We start from the raw sequence: 27,148 nt of genomic DNA, 5'->3' as shown, positions 1-27,148 counted from the left end.
TCAAGTTCAGAGGTACTCAAGGCTCTCAGAAGAGACCCCTTGTGTCACTACAATCGACACAACGTCTCGTTCTTTCCATTGGGAAACGGAGGTTTACAACAGTAAACATGACGTTCTGTGTGTACAATAGTTTTTAGAATAGAATTTTAGTTATGAGGAACAAGTTTTGCTGGAAGACAATTTGGTAACTCGTGACTCCCCACCCTGTTCTTATTCAATCATACCTTTGTGTATATAAAAAACAGGATATATAAAGATTGTAATTGTTAAATCAATCAAGATAATGTAATCAATCAAAAGTATATAAAAAATGTCTCATATGTAATATATTTTTGTTGAATGTAACCCTAACCCAAACCTTAACCTAACTTCAAGAAACATCTTAATATTGATTACTCCCAGGAAAAGAGCCAGCTAATTCCAATGCTTATAACTGCCTGATATTAAACAAATGAATGGGTATTTTATTGCAATTCAGTTATCCATCACATCTAGAATGTACAATGTTTGAATGTATCAGTTATTAGAATGTAAAGTGTGTTATTAGTCAAGTAAATTGTTTTCTTTTGATGGCCATTTTGTCGTTTAATAACTCTGTTATACTGGTGTCTCATTAAATATGGGGAATCCAATGTAATATTTCACTTAAAATAGTTGATGTGTACTGTATTATTAAGTCATGGAGCCTAAACTGTTAAATAGAATATTAAAGATGTGAATAGGTTTTGCTATACTTTGTCTTTTTTATATAAAAATTGGTTAAAAATGTTCTTCCTGCAAGTCAACATGTACCAGGAACTAAGCTATTATTTTAAGTTGTTCCACCAGTTTCTAAACAAACATGTGGTCATTGGTTTCTCATATTAAATGTCACCTCACCTGTCTGGTAGGTTCTCTTGGAGGCAACTATATAACTGTGATGACACCTTCTTTAGACTTCAGAATCAGAAGGTTGCTATTTGGATTAACCCTGGATTTTAGACTTTACTGAAGAGATAATTAAAAAGTAAGTAGAAAAAAATGTGTTTGTTTGTTTTCATTTCTTGTTTCTTTTTGTTTTAGTGCAAAAATTTGGGAGTGTGTGCTTTCATTTAATCTCGGTTTCCACTCAGTGTGATCTTAGGTGTTGCTTTGATGCTCCCAATATAACTATTTTGATGTTATCCACCCCAACACTTGATTATATTCATAATAAACAAGACCGTTATGTAATAAATTAGTTTTTTTAGCAACATGTCAAAAATGTTGATGCACTTGCAAGGTTGCTAATCTATTTAGTTAATTTACTAAACTGGTTAATATTTGGTAACTATAACTGTATTTGTTTGTTGCTGTAAAGCTCTTGATTCTTCTCAGTCATGATATCAAACTCACCACCCATGTGGATTTTTTTTTTGTTAATCAAACTGCTTATAATTAATTGTTTTTGATTTTAAACTTTTTTTATAAACTTTATTAATATGCTTGATTTTTACTTTTAGGGCTATTGCCTAAAGAACAGCAATGGAGCGGAGAAATATTTTTGGTCTTCTGTATATTTGCTCATCTATATTTTCTCTAATCGGTGAGTCATGAAACTTGTTCTAAATCCCTCTTCATTATGTGTACACTGCACTATTTCAGAAGACAAAACTTTTCAGATATATTAAAGCAATAAATAAATAATTAAAAAACAACAACAAAAGTTAGTGAGAAGAAATTAACAAATGAAGTATGGGAAAACTGGCAGCTTCAATGTACACAACAAACACAAGTTCTGTGTCAAATTATGTTTAGTAAATATTTGTTGTTCTTATAGTAAAATGTTGGGTACATAGACTCAAACCAAAAGATACATTCAAAGAAGCACAAGGCTTAAAAGTCCAAGATCCAAAATAAAAAGTTTCACTGAAGAATAATACAAACTTAAACATAAGGATAAACAACAAAAATTAAAGTTGGCAAAAAAGGTAGACAAAAAGTAGCGTTTCAATGTACAACCATTGGAGGAAACTCCCAACTGTGTGATCTGCATTTGGATCGCTATCATGCCCATATTCCTTTACTATTAATAGAGTACTAAACTTTAAAAGATGCTAAACCTTTTGCAATATTTCCTCTATTTTAGGTCTAATTTGGTTTCTCAAAGGATGTCTATTATTAGCAATGTACTGTGTCCAATTTTCCCTAATGTCCCTGCAATGTAACATTAGTAAATTGGGCATTAGTCTTTTGGAGCTGCTAACCGCTATATTTATGGTTAAGATTCATGTGAACTCAAGGCAAACCTACTCTTAAAAAACAATTTTAGCTTATTTTTAAGATTTACGCATAATGAAATTGTGTAACTTTTAAATAAATAAATTTATTAAAACTTATAATATTGAGTTTTTTAGTTTTAAATTTTATTTAGTTAAAGATTACTATTAGTTAAAATTATTTTTTGAGCGTTTTAACAATATTTATTAGAGTTCTGCAACCCAACCCAGGATTGACGAGACCAGAGAACCCAAGAAACCAACGGATTTCGAGTCGGGTTCAGGTTTGTAATTAATGAAAAAATAAACAGGCTTACATACTTGTTTAGCGCAATCGCTCTCACTCACAGACATGCATGTACGGTTTTGCATGCATCTGTTCTGTTTCCATTGTTTTCCTGTGTAAACACATGCTGGACGTGTCAGGTTCCCACTTAAAATCTGAAACGTTGGGGCTGGGTAGGGTCAGGACACACGGGTCTTGGGTACGGGTCCAGTTTTATTTTAAGGCCTGTGCCGACCTCAAGTATATATTGATTGTCAAATATAATTTAAATAATTATAAGGATTTTAAGCACTGACAATTTACTGTGTCCCATTTTCCTGTAAATCAACTCCATATAATGTAACGTAATACTTGAACACACACATTAAACAATACATATAATACTAGTTATGGAGAAAGGAACTCTTAGCACAATTTTGATGTACAAAGCAAGCCCAGATAGGACTTGTGATAGAAATCAAATATTATCAGCCTATGAAAGGCTCATTTTAGTTACCTCAGAAATACGCCATGTCTTAACTATCACTCCACTTTTGCCGTGGAGTTCAAAGTGGTGCTAGACACTGGCGTAGACGCTCTAACATGAATCTTGAACGGAGCTTCATGATTGCTGTAGGAAAGCAGATTTTCTCAGTCCACCAGCAGACTAATATTGTGGAGGATGAGAGTTTAAGAGATTTACTTCCCATTGCAATGAATACTAAACCTATTGGAACTAAAGCCATCTTTACCCAGCAAAGGTGGCACAGAAGCTGCATCTGAAGTGGCAATTATCTGTATTTTCACAGAGCAGGAATAAATGCATTTACACAGGAGTAGCAAATGTATAAATAATGTTATGAGAAGAATATTTTAAATGTAAAATTATGAAAATTATAATATTAAATGGATGAAATAATGAATGAATGATATGGGGACTAATTCTTTCAATAAGTCAACCTCCCAATTAAACTTTTTTTAATGTTACTTAAATAAGTGATGCCTTTCTATCTTTATACTGTGTTAGGCCTTGTTTGGAAAATGTTAATAAAGCATTTTATTGTTACATATTTTTTTGTTTTCTTTCCAAAGATGGCAATACATGCATTTTAACAGGAAATAAGTATCTATGGTGTCAAATTTAAGCATTTTCAAAATCTGCAATTAATTACGATTAACCACCAAAAAATATGCGAATAATCGTGATTAAAAATGTTAATGACTGACACCCCTAATAAAACTGTATATATTGCGGGGGAGTGATCCGCCCCTCCGGCTCATCATCATCGCCCCACCTCTTAGGGCCGTCCTTCAGCCAGGCTCACGATGGGATGACAGCGGTGAATGAAGCACACATTATGTGAATAATGCTTCATCACTGCTGTCTTTAAAATGCAGAGCGCACCTCTTCTCAGGTAGCCAGCTTCAAATCTACATGTGTGCACACACACTAGCAGCCTCGCACACCCAGGAGCTGGGAGGGTTTGGATGAGTTGATGTGCCACCGGACCCGCTCCTCGGAACCCCGGGCCGATTAGATGAGTCGCCGGGCTAGGAAGACAGGCCGCCAAGGACGCTCTCTCACACACACACAAACAAGCATCCTTGTTTTTCCAATAACTTGTTAGAAACAGCCTTTTGTTACTAGGTCTAAAGTGTAATTTTTTCATAAGTAAAGGATGCTTGGGTGCATATTTTAAACTAGCTAAATTCGTGGCTTAAGTAGTTCTACATGAGCTTTTTTTATGACAGTCCCCTACTTACTGTATTAATTTATTTGTTCCTTGTCCTGTTGTATAAAAGCAATATCACACTTGCAATTGTGCTGTATTGCTGTGATTACCTGCGGTACTCTGCCTGTATTCACAGCCGTTCTAATAGATAGAAATACAACACTCTTTTTCTTGTAATGGGCACGTGTCAAATGTGTCGAACTGTGAAAGATTGAGTGCTCAACCGTGTGCGTGATGACCCTGAGTGAGGAAAAACAAAGCATTCATGAGTCTTTTTTCTTTTTGGAGCATTGCAAATGTTATATTTGTGGTGAGAGTCATCTAAACTTAAAACAAACATATTGAATGATGCATAGTGATTTTTAATGTTAATTGATATAAATGACATTTTTATATTTGACAATGTACTATCTCCCTTTTCCCTGTAATTTTACTCTGTACAGCAACTCAGAATACAACAGACTTTACTAACAGCAGCAACCTCACAACTGCATCTCCGAATAACAGCAACCTCACAACTGCATCTCCGAATAACAGCAACATCACAACTGCATCTCCGAATAACAGCAACATCACAACTGCATCTCCGAATAACAGCAACATCACAACTGCATCTCCAAATAACAGCAACATCACAACTACATCTCCGAATAACAGCAACATCACAACTACATCTCCGAATAACGGCAACATCACAACTGCATCTACTATTAGCACCACCACTTCAACTGCATCTACTATTAGCACCACAACTGCACCTGTTACAAAGTTTAATCTAATTTTCAGCATTAGTGAGACATTCATTGCTGTCTACTCAAATTTGAATGATCCTGAAACCATAAAGCTGAAAGATCGCATCACCACTGGGGTAATATTTTTATCCATTGTCTAATGGTTAGACTTATCCTAATATTTGTAATACTCTGCGTCTATTTAAAAAAAAATATTGATATTATACACTTATAATATTTCTACATGTTCAGGATGAAAAGCTTGATAAGAACTTGCTTTACTTTGACTGAATGACTACTCTCTCTCTCTTTCTTTCTCTCTGTCTCTCTCTCTCTCTTTCTTTACATATTGTGTATATATGACTGTTTATTTATTATCTATTATAGTTTTTCAAAGTTTACCAGACCCGCTTTCAAAACTTTGTTCGCATGGTTATTCTGCGATTCAGGTAAACAGTGCATGAAACACAAACAAAAAAATATCACACACTGTTTACTTTTCATCATAACAGATTGATTTATGCATCATTTTTAAATTGTTTTCTTGTTTGAATAGTCATTTGATTTGTTATGTTATAAGTCAACTCCACAATTGATTCAATTGTTTTATTCCATTTTACATTTGCTAATTATTTGACTGTATTTCATCATGATTGTTTCTTCTCAGGAGCGGCTCCGTTGTGACAGATAGTGTCCTTGAATTTAACAACAATGGCACTATCCCTAATGTGTCAGATGTGACAAACACCTTAGTTCAGGCAGCTACAAATGGAAGTTTCAACTTCACAGTTGACACAAACTCCATCAATATTACAGAACTTGCTGGTCAGTATGTGGTTGCAGATTTACAGTAACTTTGAATGTATTCATTTTGTTCTCTAATGTAGTGATCGTGCACAATTAAGCACAGCAATTATCTGTGGTTCAGGCCGTTTCATTTCACAATTTTTTATTTATTTTTTAACTCAACTCAAGGCCAATGTATATAACGATACATTGTGATCGTTTATGTTAATTCATATAATGTTCATAATAATAATTATAATATTTTTTTTAATATCACTGACAATGTACTGTGTCCCTTTTTCCTGTAATTCTACATAAAACAGTAACTCAGAATGTGACCTCAACTACAACATTCACTAGCAGCATCACAACTGCATCTCCAAACAACACCAACATCACAACTGCATCTCCAAACAACACCAACATCACAACTGCATCTCCAAATAACACCAACATCACAACTGCATCTCCAAACAACACCAACATCACAACTGCATCTCCAAATAACAGCAGCAACACAACTGCATCTCCAAATAACAGCAGCATCACAAATGCATCTCCAAATAACAGCAGCATCACAACTGCATCTACTATTAGCACCACCACTTCAACTCCACCTGTTACAAAGTTTAATTTAAGTTTCAGCATTAGTGAAACATTCATTGCCATCTACTCAAATTTGAACGATCCTGAAACCATAAAGCTGAAAGATCGCATCACCACTGGGGTAATATTTTTATCCACTGTCTAATGGTTATACTTATCCTAATATTTGTAATGCTGTGCATCTATTTAAAAAAAAACAATTGATATTATACACTTATAATATTTCTACATGTTCAGGATGAAAAGCTTGATAAGAACTTGCTTTACTTTGACTGAATGACTACTCTCTCTCTCTCTCTCTTTCTTTCTCTCTGTCTCTCTCTCTCTTTCTTTACATATTGTGTATATATGACTGTTTATTTATTATCTATTATAGTTTTTCAAAGTTTACAAGACCCGCTTTCAAAACTTTGCTCGCATGGTTATTCTGCGATTCAGGTAAACAGTGCATGAAACACAAACAAAAAAATATCACACACTGTTTACTTTTTATCATAACAGATTGATTTATGCATAATGTTTAAATTGGTTTATTGTTTTCTTGTTTGAATAGTCATTTGATTTGTTATGTTATAAGTCAACTCCACAATTGATTCAATTGTTTTATTCCATTTTACATTTGCTAATTATTTGACTGTGTTTCATCATGATTGTTTCTTCTCAGGAGCGGCTCCATTGTGACAGATAGTGTCCTTGAATTTAGCAACAATGGCACTATCCCTAATGTGTCAGAAGTGAGAAACACCTTAGTTCAGGCAGCTACAAATGGAAGTTTCAACTTCACAGTTGACACAAACTCCATCAATATTACAGAACTTGCTGGTCAGTATGTGGTTGCAGATTTACAGTAAATTTGAATGTATTCATTTTGTTCTCTAATGTAGTGATCTTGCACAATTAAGCACATCAATTATCTGTGGTTCAGGCCGTTTCATTTCACAATTTTTTTTTTTTTAACTCAACTCAAGGCGAATGTATATAACGATACATTGTGATTGTTTATGTTAATTCATATAATGTTCATAATAATAATTATAATATTTTTTTATATCACTGACAATGTACTATGTCCCTTTTTCCTGTAATTCTACACAAAACAGTAACTCAGAATGTGACCTCAACTACAACATTCACTAGCAGCATCACAACTGCATCTCCAAACAACACCAACATCACAACTGCATCTCCAAACAACACCAACATCACAACTGCATCTCCAAATAACAGCAGCAACACAACTGCATCTCCAAACAACACCAACATCACAACTGCATCTCCAAATAACAGCAGCATCACAACTGCATCTCCAAATAACAGCAGCATCACAACTGCATCTACTATTAGCACCACAACTGCACCTGTTACAAAGTTTAATTTAAGTTTCAGCATTAGTGAAACATTCATTGCTGTCTACTCAAATTTGAATGATCCTGAAACCATAAAGCTGAAAGATCGCATCACCACTGGGGTAATATTTTTATCCAATGTCTAATGGTTATACTTATCCTAATATTTGTAATACTCTGCATCTATTTAAAAAATATATTGATATTATACACTTATAATATTTCTACATGTTCAGGATGAAAAGCTTGATAAGAACTTGCTTTACTTTGACTGAATGACTACTCTCTCTCTCTCTCTTTCTTTCTCTCTGTCTCTCTCTCTCTCTTTCTTTACATATTGTGTATATATGACTGTTTATTTATTATCTATTATAGTTTTTCAAAGTTTACAAGACCCGCTTTCAAAACTTTGCTCGCATGGTTATTCTGCGATTCAGGTAAACAGTGCATGAAACACAAACAAACAAATATCACACACTGTTTACTTTTCATCATAACAGATTGATTTATGCACAATGTTTAAATTGGTTTATTGTTTTCTTGTTTGAATTGTCTTTTGATTTATGTTATAAATCAACTCAACAATTGATTCAATTGTTTTATTCCATTTTACATTTGCTAATTATTTGACTGTATTTCATCATGATTGTTTCTTCTCAGGAGCGGCTCCGTTGTGACAGATAGTGTCCTTGAATTTAACAACAATGGCACTATCCCTAATGTGTCAGATGTGAGAAACACCTTAGTTCAGGCAGCTACAAATGGAAGTTTCAACTTTACAGTTGATACGAACTCCATCAATATTACAGAACTTGCTGGTCAGTATGTGGTTGCAGATTTACAGTAACTTTGAATGTATTCATTTTGTTCTCTAATGTAGTGATCGTGCACAATTAAGCACAGCAATTATCTGTGGTTCAGGCCGTTTCATTTCAAAATGTAAAAAAAATTTAAACACAACTCAAGGCGAATTTATATTACGATACATTGTGATTGTTTATGTTATTTCAAATAATAATGTTCATAAAAATAATAATTATAATATTTGTTTATTGACAATGAACTGTGTTCCTTTTTCCTGCAATTGTTCACTAAATAGTAACCCAGAATGTGACCTCAACTACAACATTCACTAGCAGCATCACAACTGCATCTCCAAATAACAGCAACATCACAACTGCATCTCCAAATAACACCAACATCACATCTGCATCTCCAAATAACACCAACATCACATCTGCATCTCCAAATAACAGCAGCATCACAACTGCATCTACTATTAGCACCACAACTGCACCTGTTACAAAGTTTAATGTAATTTTCAGCATTAGTGAAACATTCAATGCTGTCTACTCAAATTTGAACGATCCTGAAACCATTAAGCTGAAAGATCGCATCACCACTGAGGTAATATTTTTATCCATTGTCTAATGGTTATACTTATCCTAATATTTGTAATACTCTGCATCTATTTAAAAAAAAAAAACAATTGATATTATACACTTATAATATTTCTACATGTTCAGGATGAAAAGCTTGATAAGATCTTGCTTTACTTTGACTGAATGACTACTCTCTCTCTCTCTCTCTTTCTTTCTCTGTCTCTCTCTCTCTCTTTCTTTACATATTGTGTATATATGACTGTTTATTTATTATCTATTATAGTTTTTCAAAGTTTACAAGGCCCGCTTTCAAAACTTTGTTCGCATGGTTATTCAGCTATTCAGGTAAACAGTGCATGAAACACAAACAAACAAATATCACACACTGTTTATGTTTCATCATAACAAATTGATTTATGCACAATGTTTAAATTGGTTTATTGTTTTCTTGTTTGAATTGTCTTTTGATTTATGTTATAAATCAACTCAACAATTGATTCAATTGTTTTATTCCATTTTACATTTGCTAATTATTTGACTGTATTTCATCATGATTGTTTCTTCTCAGGAGCGGCTCCGTTGTGACAGATAGTGTCCTTGAATTTAACAATAATGGCACTATCCCTAATGTGACTCTAGTGGCAAGAACTCTTGTTCAGGCAGTTAAAGATGGAAATTTCACCTTCACAATTGATGTTAACTCCATCAACGTTACAGACTCTTCAGGGAACAGTTGTTAGTATACATTTATACATATTTCATCATGTAATGATTTCTTTAAAAGTATGACTGTTTCCACAGCACTGAAAATAAATACAGTAATTATGCTAAGTCAGGATTTGTAATATTTTTGCTTTTCATACAGCTTCCAGGTCTCCAGTCTTGGCCAGTATGCTCACAGCTTTGTGGATGACCCTCACATCATTTCTATTGTCAGCTGTAATGCACCTCTAAGCATCACATTCACACAAAGAAACAAACAAATCACATTTACTCATTTAAACGTACCAATACAAGACGATCATGTCATCTTTGATCTTTTAGTTTCTATGCTACAATTTATAACTGGCTTTGTTATGCAAGATTGTAAATGGATTGAAAATATGATATTTACTGCTTATTTAAAGTCAATGTGAAATTGAAACTTCCTTTCTTAATGCACATTTCTGGCCTTATTTTTGAACTATTTATCCATACATGGCATTCCAAAGAAAGAAAGTATTGATCTTCATATTTATTTATCAAAATATAATAGCTTGTTTTGCCTTTATTGGATGTGGAGAAAGGAGGAATAAGGTCACAGCTGTGTTCGAGGCATTTCACTCGTGAATGCTTCCAAACTTTTTGTCAAGACAAAATTGGGATCGCTGGCATATTCCATGTACTACAATATTTTAGTAAAAAAATACATGTACTGTAAGTAAATAATGCTGTTTATTAATATGTGTTATATTGATTTATATATAAATAAAAAAAAAGGTTAAATATCATGTTTCCTCATGTTCATTTAGTAAAGAAATGTGTGCAAACATTTAGTGAAAACAAAGATAAGAAATTATGCCTTTATTACTGTATTCTTGCATTTACGCATATTTAATCTGTTGGCATCAGCAGCTGATTAGTTGAATTGATGTTTTCTCTGAATTAAAAAAAAAAATACCCTAAAAGATATTTCAGAGCAAATACATCAATACTAATATATTGAATATCAGCAAAATGTTGAAAAATGTCAAGAATAACCCGCTTGACCATTTATTTAAACTGCTCCTTGTGGTGACAGGATTCATTGTCTACACCACTCACTCAATGGACTTTCATTGTGTTCTTGGACAAGCTTATCATTAGGGCCCAAGCACAAAGTGCGTAGGACCCTATTGTTTTCGTTAGGATTATTATTATTATTATAATTTTTTTTTTTACGACTATTGGGGCACTTTTGGGGCTCTTAACGTGCTCAAAAACTCTTGAAACTTTGCACACGGGTCAGAACCCGCGGCTGTCAGGGCCGGGCTGAAGCTGGTACCCGGGCGTGGCAGGGGGGCTCGACAGCGCCCCCTGGAACAGGGTCCGAAAACTTGGTCTATAACTCAAACACGCTTGCATGTAATAATATGAAACTCGGTGCACGTATAGATCTCATCGTTTCATATATCCTTCATACTTTTACTTTTTACCCCAGACCAACAAGAAACCGTCTATTTAGGGTTGTTTGAAAAACGCACGCAATGGAATTTGGAATACTCCTCCCAGAGAATTCCACCAATCGCCACCAAACTCGGTCAGCATGATGTCAACACATTGAGCATGAAAAATTGCCGGCAGATTTTTGATATCTCTAACGGTTTGGCCGTGGCGAGGAAACGAAATGATGGCGCGAAAAGAGAAACAGGAAGTGTGTTATAACTTCTGCATACATTAATTGATCTCCATGAAACCGCAGCAGCGTGATCGCTGGAAGAAGCCGATCGCATGGATGTGACTATTGTCAGTCAAAGTTATAGCGCCACCAACTGGCAGAAGGAAGTGTGTCACTTTCAAAATGCTTTGAAATCACCCACTTATTTTTACCCGATTTACTTAAAACTTTAGGTGTATAATGTAAACACACGGCAGATGTAGACATGTGAAAGGATTATTGATATCTTCGATACTGTCGCCGCGCAACGCTTCAAACTCGAATATTCTTTTTTGATGCTTTTGAGACTCTTAGCATACTTGAAATTGCATGAAACTCGACAGACACATCACATTTATTAGCCAGTACACATGTGCAAAGTTTCAGAAACGGGCGTGGTGCAGGGGCTCAGTAGCGCCACCTTTTGACAAAAGTGGGGGTTGCTTTACACTTTGACCCACAGTCACAAAACTCAGGAATTATATTGTTCTCATCGAGCCGGACAACTTTCTAATTTACAGTCATTAGCTCAGACCAACAGAAAGTCAGATATTGTGGTTTGAATGTGGATGTTTTGGAGAATTTTCTCTCCCTCTCTCACTGACCCTACGTCTCTCTGTGTCTGGGGGAGGGTGCTGATTTTGCTGAGGAGTGAAAATGCTTTTATTTTTTGTTTTTCAAGGTTTTGGGGCCCTTAACGTGCTCGAAAACTCTTGAAACTTTGCACACGGGTCGGAACCCGCGGCCATCAGGGTCGGACCGAAGATGGTACCTGAGCGTGGCAGGGGGCTCGACAGCGCCCCTGGAATGGGATTCGAACACTTGTCCATATATCAAACATGCTTGCATGTAATGATATGAAACTCGGTACACTTGTAGGTCTCGTCGGGCCGAACAACTTTCGTGCTCTAAGTTTTACGCCAGCCCAACAGTAAGTCGGCTATTATGGGTTGTTTGGAAACACGTGCTCTGGAATTATATATTTTCCGCCTAGAGAATGAATCCAATCGCCACCAAACTCGGTCGGCATGAAGTCAAGACATTGAGGATGCTACATTCGGACGGATTTTTGATATCTCAAACGGTTTGGCCGTGGCGAGGAAATTGATTTATGACTAAAAAGGACACATGAAGTGTGTTATAACTTAGTTAGTTCTATCTACAGTTACAAAACTTGGCGTGTATATTGTTCTCGTCGAGCCGAACAACTTTCTAATTTACAGTCATTAGCTCCGACCAACAGAAAGTCAGATATTGTGGTTTGAATGTGGATTTATTAAAATTTTTCTCTTTCTGAGTGACCAATCCTCCTCCCTTTCTGTGTTTTTTCTCTCAGTGTCTCTCTGTCTGACAGACAGAATGGGCCTGCCAAATTTTTTTTGTGTGTGTGTGTGTGTGTGTGTGGGGAGGGAGGGGGGTTCTCTGTTGGGTTTAGATTTGCTTTTTGATTGTTTGATTGTTTTTCAAGGTTTCTGGGACTTTTGGGGCCCTTAACATGCTCGAAAACTCTTGAAACTTTGCACACAGGCCAGAACCCGCGGCCATCAGGGCCGGGCTGAATCTGGTACCGAGCGTGGCAGGGGCTCGACAGCGACACCTGGAATGGGATTCAAACACTTGTCCATATATCAAACATGCTTGTATGTAATAATATGAAACTCGAACACTTCTAGATCTCGTCGGGCCGAACAACTTTCTAATTTACAGTCATTAGCTCAGACCAACAGAAAGTCAGATATTTTGGTTTGAATGTGGAACACATTTCAAATTAACTTTGAAGCTCCAAAAAGCACATCAAAAGTAACATAAAAGAAGGGAGTGTGTTATAACTTCTGCATACATTAACTGATCTCGATGAAACTTCAGCAGTGTGTTTGCGGGAAGAGGCCGGTCGCATGGATGTGACTACTGTGAGTCAAAGTTATAGCGCCACCAACTGGCAGAAGGAAGTGTGTCACTTTCAAAATGCTTTGAAATCACCCTCTTATGTCTCAAGTGAACAAACAGACCAACAGAAAATCAGATATTTTGGTTTGAATGTGGAACACATTTAAAATTAACTTTGAAGCTCCAAAAGCACATCAAAAGTAACATAAAAGAAGGGAGTGTGTTATAACTTCTGCATACATTAACTGATCTCGATGAAACTTCAGCAGTGTGTTTGCGGGAAGAGGCCGGTCGCATGGATGTGACTACTGTGAGTCAAAGTTATAGCGCCACCAACTGGCAGAAGGAAGTGTGTCACTTTCAAAATGCTTTGAAATCACCCTCTTATGTCTCAAGTGAACAAACAGACCAACAGAAAATCAGATATTTTGGTTTGAATGTGGAACACATTGCAAATGAACTTTGAAGCTCCAAAAAGCACATAAAGGCAGCATAAAAGCAAGGAAGTGTGTTATAACTTCTGCATACATTAACTGATCTCGATGAAACTTCAGCAGTGTGTCACATGGATGTGACTATTGTGAGACAAACTTATAGCGCCACCAACTGGCAGAAGGGAGTGTGTCACTTTCAAAATGCTTTTAAATCACCCTCTTATGTCTCAAGTGAACAAACAGACCAACAGAAAGTCAGATATTTTGGTTTGAATGTGGAACACATTGCAAATGAACTTTGAAGCTCCAAAAAGCACATAAAGGCAGCATAAAAGCAAGGAAGTGTGTTATAACTTCTGCATACATTAACTGATCTCGATGAAACTTCAGCAGTGTGTAAATTATAATTACATTAATAAACCTGAACAGAGACCTCCGGATAAATACTGGCCTTCTGGATTAACACGTTTAAGTGCTGCAAAAGATATTGACCTATGACATCAAAAATTATTCTACATTTGAATTACCTCATAGATGTGACTATTGTGGTTCACGGTCCTAGGCACTGTCCCTGTCTCAAATGGCACACTTCATATGAATTTTCAGTCTTGTGTACTTATTTCGTGTGTCCATTAACTCCATGAGACCGTAGGGTGTCTCATTTTTCATTTTAGGTATCGGAAGGGTGCTCACGCATACTTTGTGGTTGATATGTGCCCTCCATGCGAACTTTTGCAGAGCCCACGCTAATGCGAGCTCTACAGCACACGTCTTCTCGACGGTCAAAGCGAGGTTACGTTATTGCCCATCGTGCACAGCGACCCTAAAGGCACGGGGGTGGCGGTGCCACCGGCTTGGGCCCGCCATCGCTGCTCGCAGCTATATTTTCTATTTGTATTTCCACACAAACTTTCTTAGCACCATTAATAAATTGCATGGCTTTTAATATCTGTCACGATTCACTGTTGTCTGCCTGTGTTTCTCCACTGTCATCTGTTCCCGGACTACACTTCCCATAATTCCCTGCTCTCATCTCTTTCAGCTGTCCTTCATTGTCCTCACCTTTGTTTCATTTAGTCATTATCCTTTGTGTATTTAAAGCCCTGTTGTTTGTATCATTTGTGGTCAGTTGTTGCATGTATTTGAGAGCAGGGAATTATGGGAAGTGTAGTCCGGGAACAGATGACAGATGACAGGGGAGAAACACAGGGCAGACAACAGTGAATTGTGACATACAATAAACAGGGCTTTAAATACACAAAGGATAATGACTAAATGAAACACAAGTGAGGACAATAAAGGACAGCTGGCAGAGATGAGAGCAGGGAATTATGGGAAGTGTAGTCTGGGAACAGATGACGGGAGAAACACAGGGCAGACAACAGTGAATCGTGACAATATCACTGCTGTTCTGATTTTATCTGGCACTCATTTATCTCACATTCCACTTGAGCCTTTTTTCCTGAACTTCCAACTACAGTTGTAATCAAATGTATTCAACCCCCCTGACCAGCAATATATTCAATTAATCAACTACAACCTCAGTAAACAGTCAAAGTAACTTTTTAATACACATTTGAGTGAATTTAAGAACAAAGAGTTCAGTTTACCCACATTTTTAAATAGAAAATAACAGTATCTCCACAAATGTCATGTCAAAAATATTCAACCCCCTAAAGTCATTTGTTGAGCATAATTCACCCTTAATAACATCAAATAAATGTATCAGGTACTTGTTCTCAGGCTTCGGACACCTCTCTATTAGAATTTTTCTTGGAGAATGTTCCTTCAGGATTTTAAATTAGGACTTTATTCATTCACTGGCGAACTTCACACAAAGTGTGAACAGTAGTTTTGTTTTATATACATTGGCGGTCTGTCAGTGGCAACAATTCCTCAAAAATGTAATGTTTTTTTTTTTTTTTATCATTTTATCATTTGGACTTTTATTCCCTCATGCTGTAATTTCTATGCACTTCTGAAACTCATCACATCATGATAACATGAAGACAATGTTGAAATCTTGAAATAGTCTTGAGAGTCATTTACATTATCAGAAAAGGCTTATGGGTTCCCAGCAAACAAAACTTTTTCCAAAACGTACAAAACTTAACAGCATTGCATTGTGGTTGCAGTTATATTGCAGTTCAGCATTTCAAAACTTTCTAGGCACCACGCATTAAATAAAAAAAACAAGTGCAAACAAAATAAATCTTTTTAGAAACATGGTAAAAATACCAACCTGTTATATTATTCTTGTTATACTCTTGGTATATTGTGTTGTGCTGTTTTCTTCCACTGTCTTGTCTATTATGTTCTCAGCCCTGAGGCCTGTTACCCATAGTTGAACAAACTCAGAGTAAGTTTCAGGTTGACAAAACCAGACAGAGACAACCCAGTTTAAATCAGGTTCAGCGATCTCAAGATGCTCGCTATAAACATTCTGTTTACTCAACAGTTTGATCCTGCATTCTTGCTTAACTTTGTAGCGCATGCACATGAATGAGTGATGTTTGTCACGGACATTCTATGCGTGAAGTATAGAGTCAGCTGCATTCATTTACTTCTTGTAAGACATTCCAGTGTGATTTATGTCTCAGGTGAAGATGAAGAGATCATTATGAATGTATGAAACATATTAAGATTTACACAAAAAGAAAAAAATACCTGCTGATTTTTTTATGTGCTGCTCAAAAGATACAAGGTTCCCTGATCTCTCAAATAACCCATTTGATAATATCTCAATATATAGGTCTAATATATTAAATGTTAATATGTAAATCTAAATTCATTAAAACATACATTTTCCTGTGAGGTGCGCTTTAATTTGGAGTGAGAGACACAGGGGGTGTGACTTTATTGTATCAAATATGTCACTTTTTTTCAGATTAACAATTGTTTATTGATTCACGTAATTGAACACCGTAAAACAAAACATATATACACAGAATCAATCTTAACCCAATTATTACCCCTCCCCCTCCCACCCTGACCCCTAATACATCTGTCATATTCCCTTTTGTCTTTTGTTTTTGTACTTTTATGTTGAAATACTTGTTTAGTTCCTCTTTCCTGTTAGTTTTGTAGTCCTTTGTAGTTTTATTCCTTGATTGGTTATCCTTGATTATTTCTCATTCCCTGATTGTTTCTCCAGGTGTTCCTCGTTCCCTTGTGTATTTTAGCCCTTGGTTTCCCTGTTTCCTGTGTCAGTTTTTGCATGTAGGAATGTTTTTGTCTATGCGCTGTGCCAGGTTCTCTGTGTTTTGCTTTAGATAAAAAGCTCAGCATTCAACACGATAATTCCTCAGCACCTGATTGGAAAGCTGAACCTACTGGGCCTGGACACCTCCCTCTGCAACTGGATCCTGGACTTCCTGACTGGGAGACCTCAGTCAGTCCAGATCAGGAACAGCATCTCCACCACCACACTGAGAACAAGGGCTGTGTGCTCAGTCCACTGCTGTTCACTCTGCAGACTCCCGACTTTGCAGCAATGCACCGCTCAAACCACATCATTAAGTTCGCCGATGACATTACCGTGGTGGGTCTCATCAGCAAGAATGACGAGTCAGCATACAGAGAGGAGGTGCAGCGGCTAACGGACTGGTGTAGAGCCAACAATCTGTCTCTGATTGTGGACAAAACAAAAGAGATGGTTGTTGACTTTAGGAGAGCACAGAGTGACTACTCTCCACTGAACATCGATGGCTCCTCTGTACAGATCGTCAAGAGCACCAAATTCCTTGGAGTTCACCTGGCGGAGAACCTCACCTGGTCCCTCAACGCCAGCTCTATTACCAAGAAAGCCCAGCAGCGTCTCTACTTTTTCGAAGGCTGAGAAAAGCATTCGGGCCCTCCCGGCCAGACTGTATAATAGCTTCTTCTCCAAAGTCATCAGACTCCTCAGAGTCAGAGACTGGACTGACACACACACACACACACACACACACACACACACACACACACACACACACACACACACACACACACACACACACACACACACACACACACACACACACACACACACACACACGTACATCATCCAAATTTTGCACATGTCCAGAGTTTTACTTAATTCATTGTCACTTTATACTGCTACCTCAACTGCTATGTCCATAGAACACTATTTCATAGTATGTTATGTTTGCATTTGGCATTTTTAGAAAGTGTCATCTTTTTGCACTACTCTATTACAAATGTGTACTAGTTGGCGATGCACTGTCTCTCACTGTGCCTATTGTCCTGTTACTTTTAGCAATTATTGTACTGTCCCGTACTTTTTCACACGTTGCATGTGCACTTTATGTAGGAATGTTATTCAGTCTGTGTAGTATCATGTGGTTCTGTGTTTGTCCTATGTTGTTTTATGTAGCACGTTGTATGAACGTTGTCTCCTTTTGCTATGTACTGTATATGGTTGAACAACAACAATAAAAACCACTTGACTTGACATTGCTCAAGTCCAATGTTTCAATACAAATTTTGTGAGACAGAAATACATAACAGAAAATACTCTGTAAAACAAACTCAAGCCAATAGGCATAATAAAAACAAAGAATGTGTAGATTCATTCTCAGAACTGTTTTGAAGGTGTGTTCCTCCACAAAACCAACTCCAGCCTCTAGCGGAACCAGCAAAAAAAAATTACAAAAAAATGGGCCTTTCAGCTTTCTCGGACAGTCAAACAAATGTTTAGTGAGCCGGCTGTTTGTGAGTGCCACGGATATCCTAATCCTAATCCTTCCAATGTCCTGCAAAAATACTCCACAAAACAAACTCCAGACCACAAGAGGCATGGGCACAATGTGAAAATTCCACAAGAGGCATGGGCACAATGTGAAAATTCATCCACAACTGTCCCGAAGGAGTGTTATTCCGCAAAACAAACTCCAGCCGCTAGGCCGAATCAACACAAAAAGAAACAAATAAAAAAAGACGACCAACTTCTTCAGAGAGTCAAGAATATGTATAGTGAGACAGCTCACTCAGGGGCCACATGAGAATCACCAAATTGCTAACTTCCCCCATTGTATCTATTCTCAGTTTGGCCGGAAAAATCAGTCTGAAAGCGAGCTTCAGTTGATGTAAGAGTTTCTTCTTCTGATTTAAGAATTTCATTCCTTGAATTGATCACATTCTCTCATCGAATTCGCAAAGTCTGGGAACAATAAAATGCTGTGATTTTTCCAAGAAAGCTTTCCTTTGATCTCATACATTTCTCCAGAATTGATCGGGACCTTTCTCCCTCTGCAGATCTTCGAGTCAGGTCTCTGTGAGCTTGCTCAATTTCCAGCTTATGGCCTGTTATGTCAAGCAGACTCGGGAAGAGCTTGTCTAGGAATTTCACCATATCTCTGCCTTTTTCATGCTCAGGAATTCCAACAATTTGGATGTTATTTCACCTACTGCGGTTCTTCAAATTCTCCTGTTTTTCCAAAACTCGTTCTAAATCAATCTTGTTCGCTAACAGATTAGCAACTAATTCCTTCTCCGATGACTCCAGATAATCGATCCTTCTCTCAACTTTTCCGATTCTTGTAATCAACTTAGATAATTTGGATTTCTTCTGCCGCACTGTCCAAACCGAGTCTCTGTCTGTGGGCCTGTCTGAGGTTTCCGCTTGAGCACATATGTGTCTTTTAATATCTCCAGAGCCCGAGGACTTTGAATTATTTGACATGTTGACTTCAAAAAACAGATATATAAGCAAGTTATATCAGATCTCACTGGTTTATGACATAAAAATGATAAAAAACTAGCAAAGTGTGAAGAGCTCGCCATTCACACGTCTGCTACTCGCATGGTGTCATGTGACTCCGCAATCACAGCTCATTGGTTCAGTATCTGTTTGTGATCTGTAACCCATAATAAAAAACGCTCCGGAGCAGGTTAACCATGTAGAAAATTTGCTAAAGCAATGGAAAGCTGTAAAAACTGAGATCGAAAAAACATAGTTTACTCTAACTAAGCTCAAACTTACCTGGGTGGCAACTAAAACCAGCCTCGTACAACAGGCCTCTGCCCATTTCTGCTCCTTGTTGTTCCTTGTCTCCACCCCCCTTGTTTCTCTGATTATCAGTTAATGTGCCTCACCTGGCATTCTCGTTACCCCTTTCTTTTTCTTCCCTTTATATTCCCCTCGTGTACTCTGTTTTTTACTCGATTCTTCCTCTTGGTTCCGTCCTGGTCTGTTATGTTTTCCCGTCCATCTGGTTTTGTCTAGTGTTTTCTTTTTGAAGTAGTTTGGTCTCTTTTGGTTTCGCCCTCTCATGGGTTGTTTTGATTTCCTGTTTCCTGGGATTCTTTGTGTTTTTGTTTTGTAATTGTTTTCCTTTTAAAGAATAATTTCAGAGTTTCACATTTCTGCATTTGGGTTCTCCTCACTATATCAAGACAGAAGAATCCAGCCAGTTTTGAACCCAGCGGACAGTCAGCTCTTTTTTTGTGTGTGTTATGGGGCTGTTTCTTTCCCCCTCTTCAGTTCAGCAGAAACTGGTCTCCCAGCACTTGCATATTGAGTAACTGTCACCAGGGTGACCGACATTTTGGGGTTTATGCCCAGGTGCTTCTGAATGCAGTGCAGGGGTTGTATATTGGTGAGACCGGCCTAACACATTTTTCTTGCCGGACTGGATAGGCGTTTGATTGGGAGGTGCTGGGGATCTTAAATCCTCGACTTATTGGGGGGTTGATTATGTCTTCCAGCATATAGAGATGGAGTTCGTACTCTGGGAATGGGACCCAATCTCTGACGATCCTACCACCTGGTCCCTATTAGCCACCGAGTCAACACCTAGCCCTATAATTACTTCCTTGGACATGCCAGCTTCAAAGAGTTAGTCTGTAAGGAAGGAGGAGGAGGAAGCGGCCAATGCTAAGGGGCCTGCCCTCTCCGCTGCAGGGACTCTAACCCTGAAAGACTGATTTGAGAGCATAGATTGGGAGGTATTCAAAACTAGAAGCCAAGAGACAGTACAGAAACAAAATTGAACAGCATTACACAATGGCCAACTCCAAAAAAAAATGTGGCAAGGGTTACAGTACATCACTCATACAAGTGCACAAATGGACTAAAAACAAATCCCAGCGCCTCTCTACCAGATTAACTGAACCATTTTTATATTCGCTTTGATTCAGGCAATATAGAGCTGACCAGGAATTCCATAAAAACCTTAACACAGAGACATCAACACTGTCTCTGTCACTCAATTTGAGGAATATCAACCCATGCAAGACAGCTAGACCAGATGATATTTCAGGCCACTTTTTTAAGGAATGTGCTGCTACACTGTCAGATGTCTACACTGACAATTTCAATATATCATTCTCCATGGCTACAGTGCCAATTTGTTTCAAGATTACCACCATCATTCCAATACCAAAAGGAACTCTGTGACTTGATTAAATGATTACAGACCAATAACACTCACTCCAGTCATCATTAATGGGTCTTGAGTCATCAAGACCTATATTCAACATAACATCCCAGCCACCTAGCACTCTCCCACCTTGAAAAGAAGGACTTCTTTTCAAATTACATTTCAGCGTTTAACACAAGAATTCCCTCAAAACTAATAGACAAACTATTCACACTTGGCCTATTCTCCTAACTCTGCAACTGGATAATGGACTGGCAGACTGTAATTTGTCAGCATTGGGTCTCTCTCATCTAAGGCATTAATCATTAACACTGGATGTCCTCAAGTCTGTTTGCTGAGTCCATTGCTGTTTCTTCACCCACGTCTATATTGCCTCCTTTGAAAGTAAGTCCATCATTAAATTTGCCAACGACATCACTGTCATAGGCATGATTACTTGTAATGATGAGAAGGAGTATAGGAGAGAATTGGCAGGCCTTGCGGATGTTGCAGAACAACATGTTTCGGAAAAACCTTTAAAACTAAGGAGATGGTTGTTGGTCTGTGGAGATCAAGCAAAGGACAGCAGCATAAATTGGTCTGAGGTGGTGAGAGAGAGCTCCTTTACATTCCTTGGTGTTTAAATCAGCGACAATTTGTCATGGGCATTCAACACCACCCAAATAGTTAAGAAAGCACAACAGCGACTGTACTTTCTTAGGAACTGCTACAGGTGCACCATTGAAAGTGTGTCAACAAACAGCTTGTCAGTGTGGTATGGTAACAGCACTGCTCAGGTAGTCATTAAGACATAAAGACTGCAGAGAAAATCAGTGGATCGACTCTGTCAACCATGGATAAGTTTTACCATCCAAGACTTGGTAGGCAAATCCATGACATCAACAAGGACCACACCCATCCCATGCATGGCCTACTGCACAATGGTAGAAAGGTGCCTGAAGTCAGGAATGCTACTCTGCCTTACAGTATCAGTATGGTGAGAATTAAGGATGGGGTGGGGTAATGGCAGTTGCTATATGGAACAAATTTAGGCACCTTTGAACAATGGGCCCCATTTACCTAACTGCAAACCAGTTAAACTGGATAACTTGAGAAGGACTCTTACACATACATTACATAAACTTAACAACATTCTTTTGTATACATAAAAACAAAAACCAGCTCAAGGACTCATCCATATACATTAACAACACTTACAATGCATGTTATAATTTTTGATTAAGTGAGTACATTTACAGTATATTCAACCAATACTGTGATAGACACCTATTACTACATCTACTGTCCTGCTTGTACACTGTTTTAGTAATAATCCAACACAAAACATAGGTATTTTTTTATGTCTTTCAAACATGCTGCTATACACTTTGCATTTACAATGTCCATATTTTAATATTTAGATAGTATTATTGATGTTTATTAGGAACAGTATGAGTGGCATGAGTGCCATGAATGGAAATAAACAATATTTTGACTTCTATAGTCCATTTTTGTATTGTCTAATCAATGATCTACTCATCTACCGCAATAATGTAATGTATTTGAATCATTTGAATTTATATTTATTAATTATAGACCTATTTAAAATATTTATATTTAAATATATTTGTACTAATATATTTAAGGATGTATATTTGAGAAGTTGCTCAGTAAATATTAATACATGTGATTAATTGGGATTAATTAGATTAAATAATCGTCACATAATGTAATTTATTTGATAAAAATGTTTTATCAATTCATAGTTGTGAAAGCACTAATGTGCAAAAATGAGGTTATATATATATATATATACATCCAGAAAATAATTTATGAAAATATTAATTTGTGGCTATTTGAGTCTTTAACACTTACTGTGTTTAACACTCTTTGGATTGCAGATGATTGACAACAGCTTGTCACATTTTCTCATGAATAATCTGGGACACTACCAACATGAAAAGATGTAAAAAGTTCAAACAGAATACAAATATTTGCTGTCAATCTGTAACCTATCTAACCTATCTGCTTGTTCCCCTTCTGTCGCTCTCTCCACGTTGTGTCGGAGAAGCGACACTAGGGGTCTCTCTTGAGCGCCGATATTCACCTCTGACCTATTGAAAAGGGCCAATGAGAGTTGGCAGTCAGTATTTCCATACCCCGCCCCCGCATACGGGTATTTAAGCGGGGCAAATACGGAAGTTTAGTCAGAAAATTTCTTCGGAGCCGATGGTCTGTCTGCAGTTTGCTGCGAGTTACACGCCATTAAAACGTTCCTGTTTCCTCTGACGATCTGCATGCTGTTGGATCTTGACGGCGACAACAGCGGCTTTCTCTTCTCATTGCACGGCGTGCATTGTTGCCCCTGAGCTCGACAGCGCAGACACACACACACACACTGTGTACTAAAAGAGTAATTTCCCTAAAAGCGTAATTTCTCTAAAAGAGCAAACACAGCGGCGTTGAACGTCCTTTTGAGGACGCGTCTTTTTCAAGATGCCCTTCCGCCCCTGTGTCGTTCCTGGATGCGGTAGAAGCCTCTCCGCTTCAGACGGCCACAGGCGCTGTCTCGTGTGTTTGGGCCGCGATCACACCGAGGCAGCATTTGTGGATGGTTCATGTTCTCACTGCGAGAACATGACCATGACCACGTTGCGGTCGCGGCTTGCTTTCAATAGAAAGCAAGCCACCCCAGCCGCACCCCTCATTGCTCCTTCTTCCCACAGGATTGAGGACGATGCGGTTGGCGCTGGGGGCGATTTGGGGGCAGCAGCGGGTACGGTTTCGCCGGGTAGCCCTCCACGAACCTCCCGTTCCCCGGCACGCTCGCTGGTCCCCGTCCATGCTCGCGATGATAGCAGCTCACCTCACGGCCTGGCTGTCTATCCTCCGGAGTCCGAAGCAGATGAGCTCGCCGCTGCATCTGAGAGTGCGGTGTCTGATGCTGAGGACTCCCCTGGACTGCCACCTTCGGGCCAGCAGGCCCAGGCTGAGGCCGACGCTCAGATGTCCGACATGCATTCCCGGGCCGCCGTGAGCGTGGGGTTGGATTGGAACCCTCCGTCCTCCCCACAGCCTTCACGGTTGGATGATTGGTTCCTGGGGACAGAGCACCGTTCGCGGCCTCGCATCCCCCCGGTCCCGTTTTTCCCGGAGGTGTATGATGAGCTGACGTCTACGTGGAGAGCCCCGCTCTCCGCTCGTCTAGGTGCCACCCGCTCCACTCTCTCCACCCTCGATGGCGGAGAGCGCCACGGATACAAGGCGATTCCCCAGGTCGATAGGGCAGTTGCGCACCATCTATGCCCGGTAGCCCTACCTCCTGGCGTGGTCGCCCCGAACCCCATCCAAGCCCTGTAGGACAACATCCTCGCTCAACGCGAGAGCCTACAGTGCGGCTGGACGTGCTGCCTCCGCCCTGCATGCGATGGCCCTCCTGCAAGTCCACCAGGCCAAAGCTCTCAGAAGCATGCACGGGGGTGGACCTGATCCTGATGTGCTGCAGGAACTGCATTCAGCGACCGACCTCGCCCTGAGAGCGACGAAGACCACAGCGCAGGCACTCGGACAGACGATGGCCACCCTAGTGGTCCAGGAACGCCATCTTTGGCTCAATCTGTTCGAGATGCGTGAAGCCGACAAGAACCGCTTCCTGGACGCACCTGTCTCCCAGATTGGCCTTTTCAGCGACACCGTCGAGGACTTCGCCCAACAGTTCTCCGCGGTGAAGAAGCAGATGGAGCCCTGCCCCGTTTGCCCACCGAGGGCGTCCCCCTGCGAAGAAACCAGCAACTGCTCCGCCTCACCCCGCAGGCGGCGCACGCCTCCTGTCTCACGAACCCCCTCTAGGACCCGGAAGGCTCCCAAGCGTTCCTGAGACAGCCGACCCAGAGCCCAAGACGTTAGCTCTGGAGGTGGTAAGACCGCTCCGTCCCCCGGTGGAGGGCCGGGAGGAGAATCCTTTGTTTTTTCATTTGCCACACCCCCTGACGGGGGCTGTGGTACCCATATTCTCAATAAAAGAGCTATTTCCTTTGCCTCTGGGTCACCTGGCCCGCAAATGCCGTTCTCCACGGCAATCTGCTTTCAGATTACGACAGTCCGGTACACTGGGCGCTGCGATCCGCCTTCCGCCTGCCTACGACTGCCCCGGCCGTCGGTTCAGAGCGAGTCCAGAGGGCGCCAGCAGACCTCCTCCTGAGTCACGAACCCGCCCCTGCGGGTGCTGCGAGCAAGGTAAGTGCTTTGAGTCTATTCTCATCACCCCAGCCTCAGGCACCAGCGAAGCCGCCCGATGCTGCATTACCTGTTCCGCCCCGCTGCGAGGCCCCGCCGGGTACGTCCAAAATACTCGTCCCTTTGGTGCCCCTAGTGCAGAGCTGGCAAGCGTGGTTTTCGCGTCCCAACGCATCACGCTGGCTGCAACGGACCATTCGACTTGGTTACGCAATTCAGTTTGCCCTGCTCCCGCCCCCCTTCAGAGGCATCCGCTTTTCCGCAGTACATGGCGAGCATGCCAGTTCCCTGTGCACGGAAATCGTGACCATCTTAGCCAAGGGCGCGGTAGAGCCCGTCCCTCCAACCAAAATGAGGAAGGGTTTCTACAGCCCTTACTTCATTGTACCCAAGAAAGGCAGCGGCTTACGACCAATCCTGGACCTGCGAGTTTTCAATCGGGCCTTGTTAAAACTCCGGTTCAAAATGCTCACGCAGAGAAATATTCTGGCTGGCGTTCAGCATCTAGATTGGTTCGCAGCGCTAGACCTGAAGGACGCGTACTTCCACGTCTCAATTATGCCACGACACCAACCCTTCTTACGGTTCGCGTTCGACGGCCAGGCGTTTCAGTACAAAGCCCTCCCCTTCGGCCTGTCTCTGTCCCCTCGCGTCTTCCACGAAGGTCGCAGAAGCGGCTCTTGCCCGCTCACGAGTTGCCGGCATCCGCATTCTCAACTACCTCGACGACTGGCTTATCTTAGCACACTCTCGAGAGTTACTATGCACACACAGAGACCAGGTGCTCCGGCACCTCAGCCGCTGGGGCTTCAGGTCAACTGGGAAAAGAGCAAGCTCGCTCCGGTTCAGAGCATCTCTTTTCTCGGGTTGGAGTTAGACTCAGTCTCAATGACAGCACGTCTCCGCGGCGAGCATGCTCAGTCGGTGCTGGATTGCCTCGCTTCCTTCAAGCCAGGCACAGTGGTCCCTCTAAAACTTTTCCAGAGGCTCCTGGGGCATATGGTGTCCTCCTGGCGGTCTGCGCCGCTGGGGTTGATGCATATGTGACCACTCCAGCACTGGCTCCAGACTTCGAGTCCGAGACAAGCATGGCACCACGGCGCGCATCGGGTGAGGATCACCCCGCCTGCCTCAAAACACTCCGACCCAGGACAGACCTCTGCTTTTTATGGGCAGGAGTGCCCCTGCAGCAGGTGTCCCGACGCGTTCTGGTCACAACCGACGCCTCCCGGTCCGGGTGGGGTGCCGTATGCAGCGGGCCGTTGGAAAGGGGCCCCGCTGCGTTGGCACATCAACTGCCTGGAGTTGCTGGCCGTCCTTCTTGCTCTCAGGAAGTTCCTCCCGTTAGTTCGGGACAAACACGTCCTCGTGAGATCGGACAGCACCACGGTGGTGGTGTACATAAATCGCCAAGGCGTACGCTCCGCCACATGTCACAACTCGCCCGCCGTCTCCTCCTATGGAGCCAGCAGCGACTCAAGCCACTCACATCCCTGGCAAGCTCAACGTCGTAGCAGACGCGCTATCACGATAACGCCTGCCCGGCGGGGAGTGGAGGCTTCACCCCCAGTCGGTTCATCTGATTTGGGAACGGTTTGGCAAGGCCCAGGTAGACCTGTTCGCCTCCCAGGAAACCTCCCACTGCCCACTCTGGTACGCCCTAACAGAGGCTCCCCTCGGGACAGACACGCTGGCACACAGCTGGCCCTCGGGGCTGCGCAAGTACGCATTTCCCCCAGTGAGCCTTCT

At 40.3% G+C, this 27,148-nt stretch overlaps 1 protein-coding gene across 2 annotated transcripts; it reads left to right on the top strand.

Moving 5' to 3' along the window:
• Window positions 1-874: 874 nt before the first annotated feature.
• Window positions 875-10,576, top strand: LOC127637460 (mucin-5AC-like). Of its 2 annotated transcripts, XM_052118540.1 has the most exons (16): window positions 875-1,006; window positions 1,482-1,564; window positions 4,679-5,103; window positions 5,354-5,415; window positions 5,634-5,791; window positions 6,076-6,479; window positions 6,735-6,796; window positions 7,023-7,180; window positions 7,459-7,826; window positions 8,080-8,141; window positions 8,365-8,522; window positions 8,804-8,869; window positions 8,900-9,111; window positions 9,370-9,431; window positions 9,655-9,821; window positions 9,952-10,576. In XM_052118540.1, exons 2-16 carry the CDS (start codon window positions 1,504-1,506, stop codon window positions 10,038-10,040), a joined length of 2,514 nt encoding a protein of 837 aa, XP_051974500.1. In that variant the 5' UTR covers window positions 875-1,006; window positions 1,482-1,503; the 3' UTR covers window positions 10,041-10,576. The 2 variants fall into 2 exon arrangements, with proteins under 2 accessions (XP_051974500.1, XP_051974499.1); XM_052118539.1 differs by having other exon boundaries at window positions 8,804-9,111.
• Window positions 10,577-27,148: the final 16,572 nt, after the last annotated feature.

This window comes from Xyrauchen texanus, chromosome 45, assembly GCF_025860055.1.
Source record: "Xyrauchen texanus isolate HMW12.3.18 chromosome 45, RBS_HiC_50CHRs, whole genome shotgun sequence".
In the NCBI taxonomy this organism is placed as follows: Eukaryota; Metazoa; Chordata; class Actinopteri; order Cypriniformes; family Catostomidae; genus Xyrauchen; species Xyrauchen texanus.
This window is presented reverse-complemented; position numbering and strand designations above follow the sequence as displayed.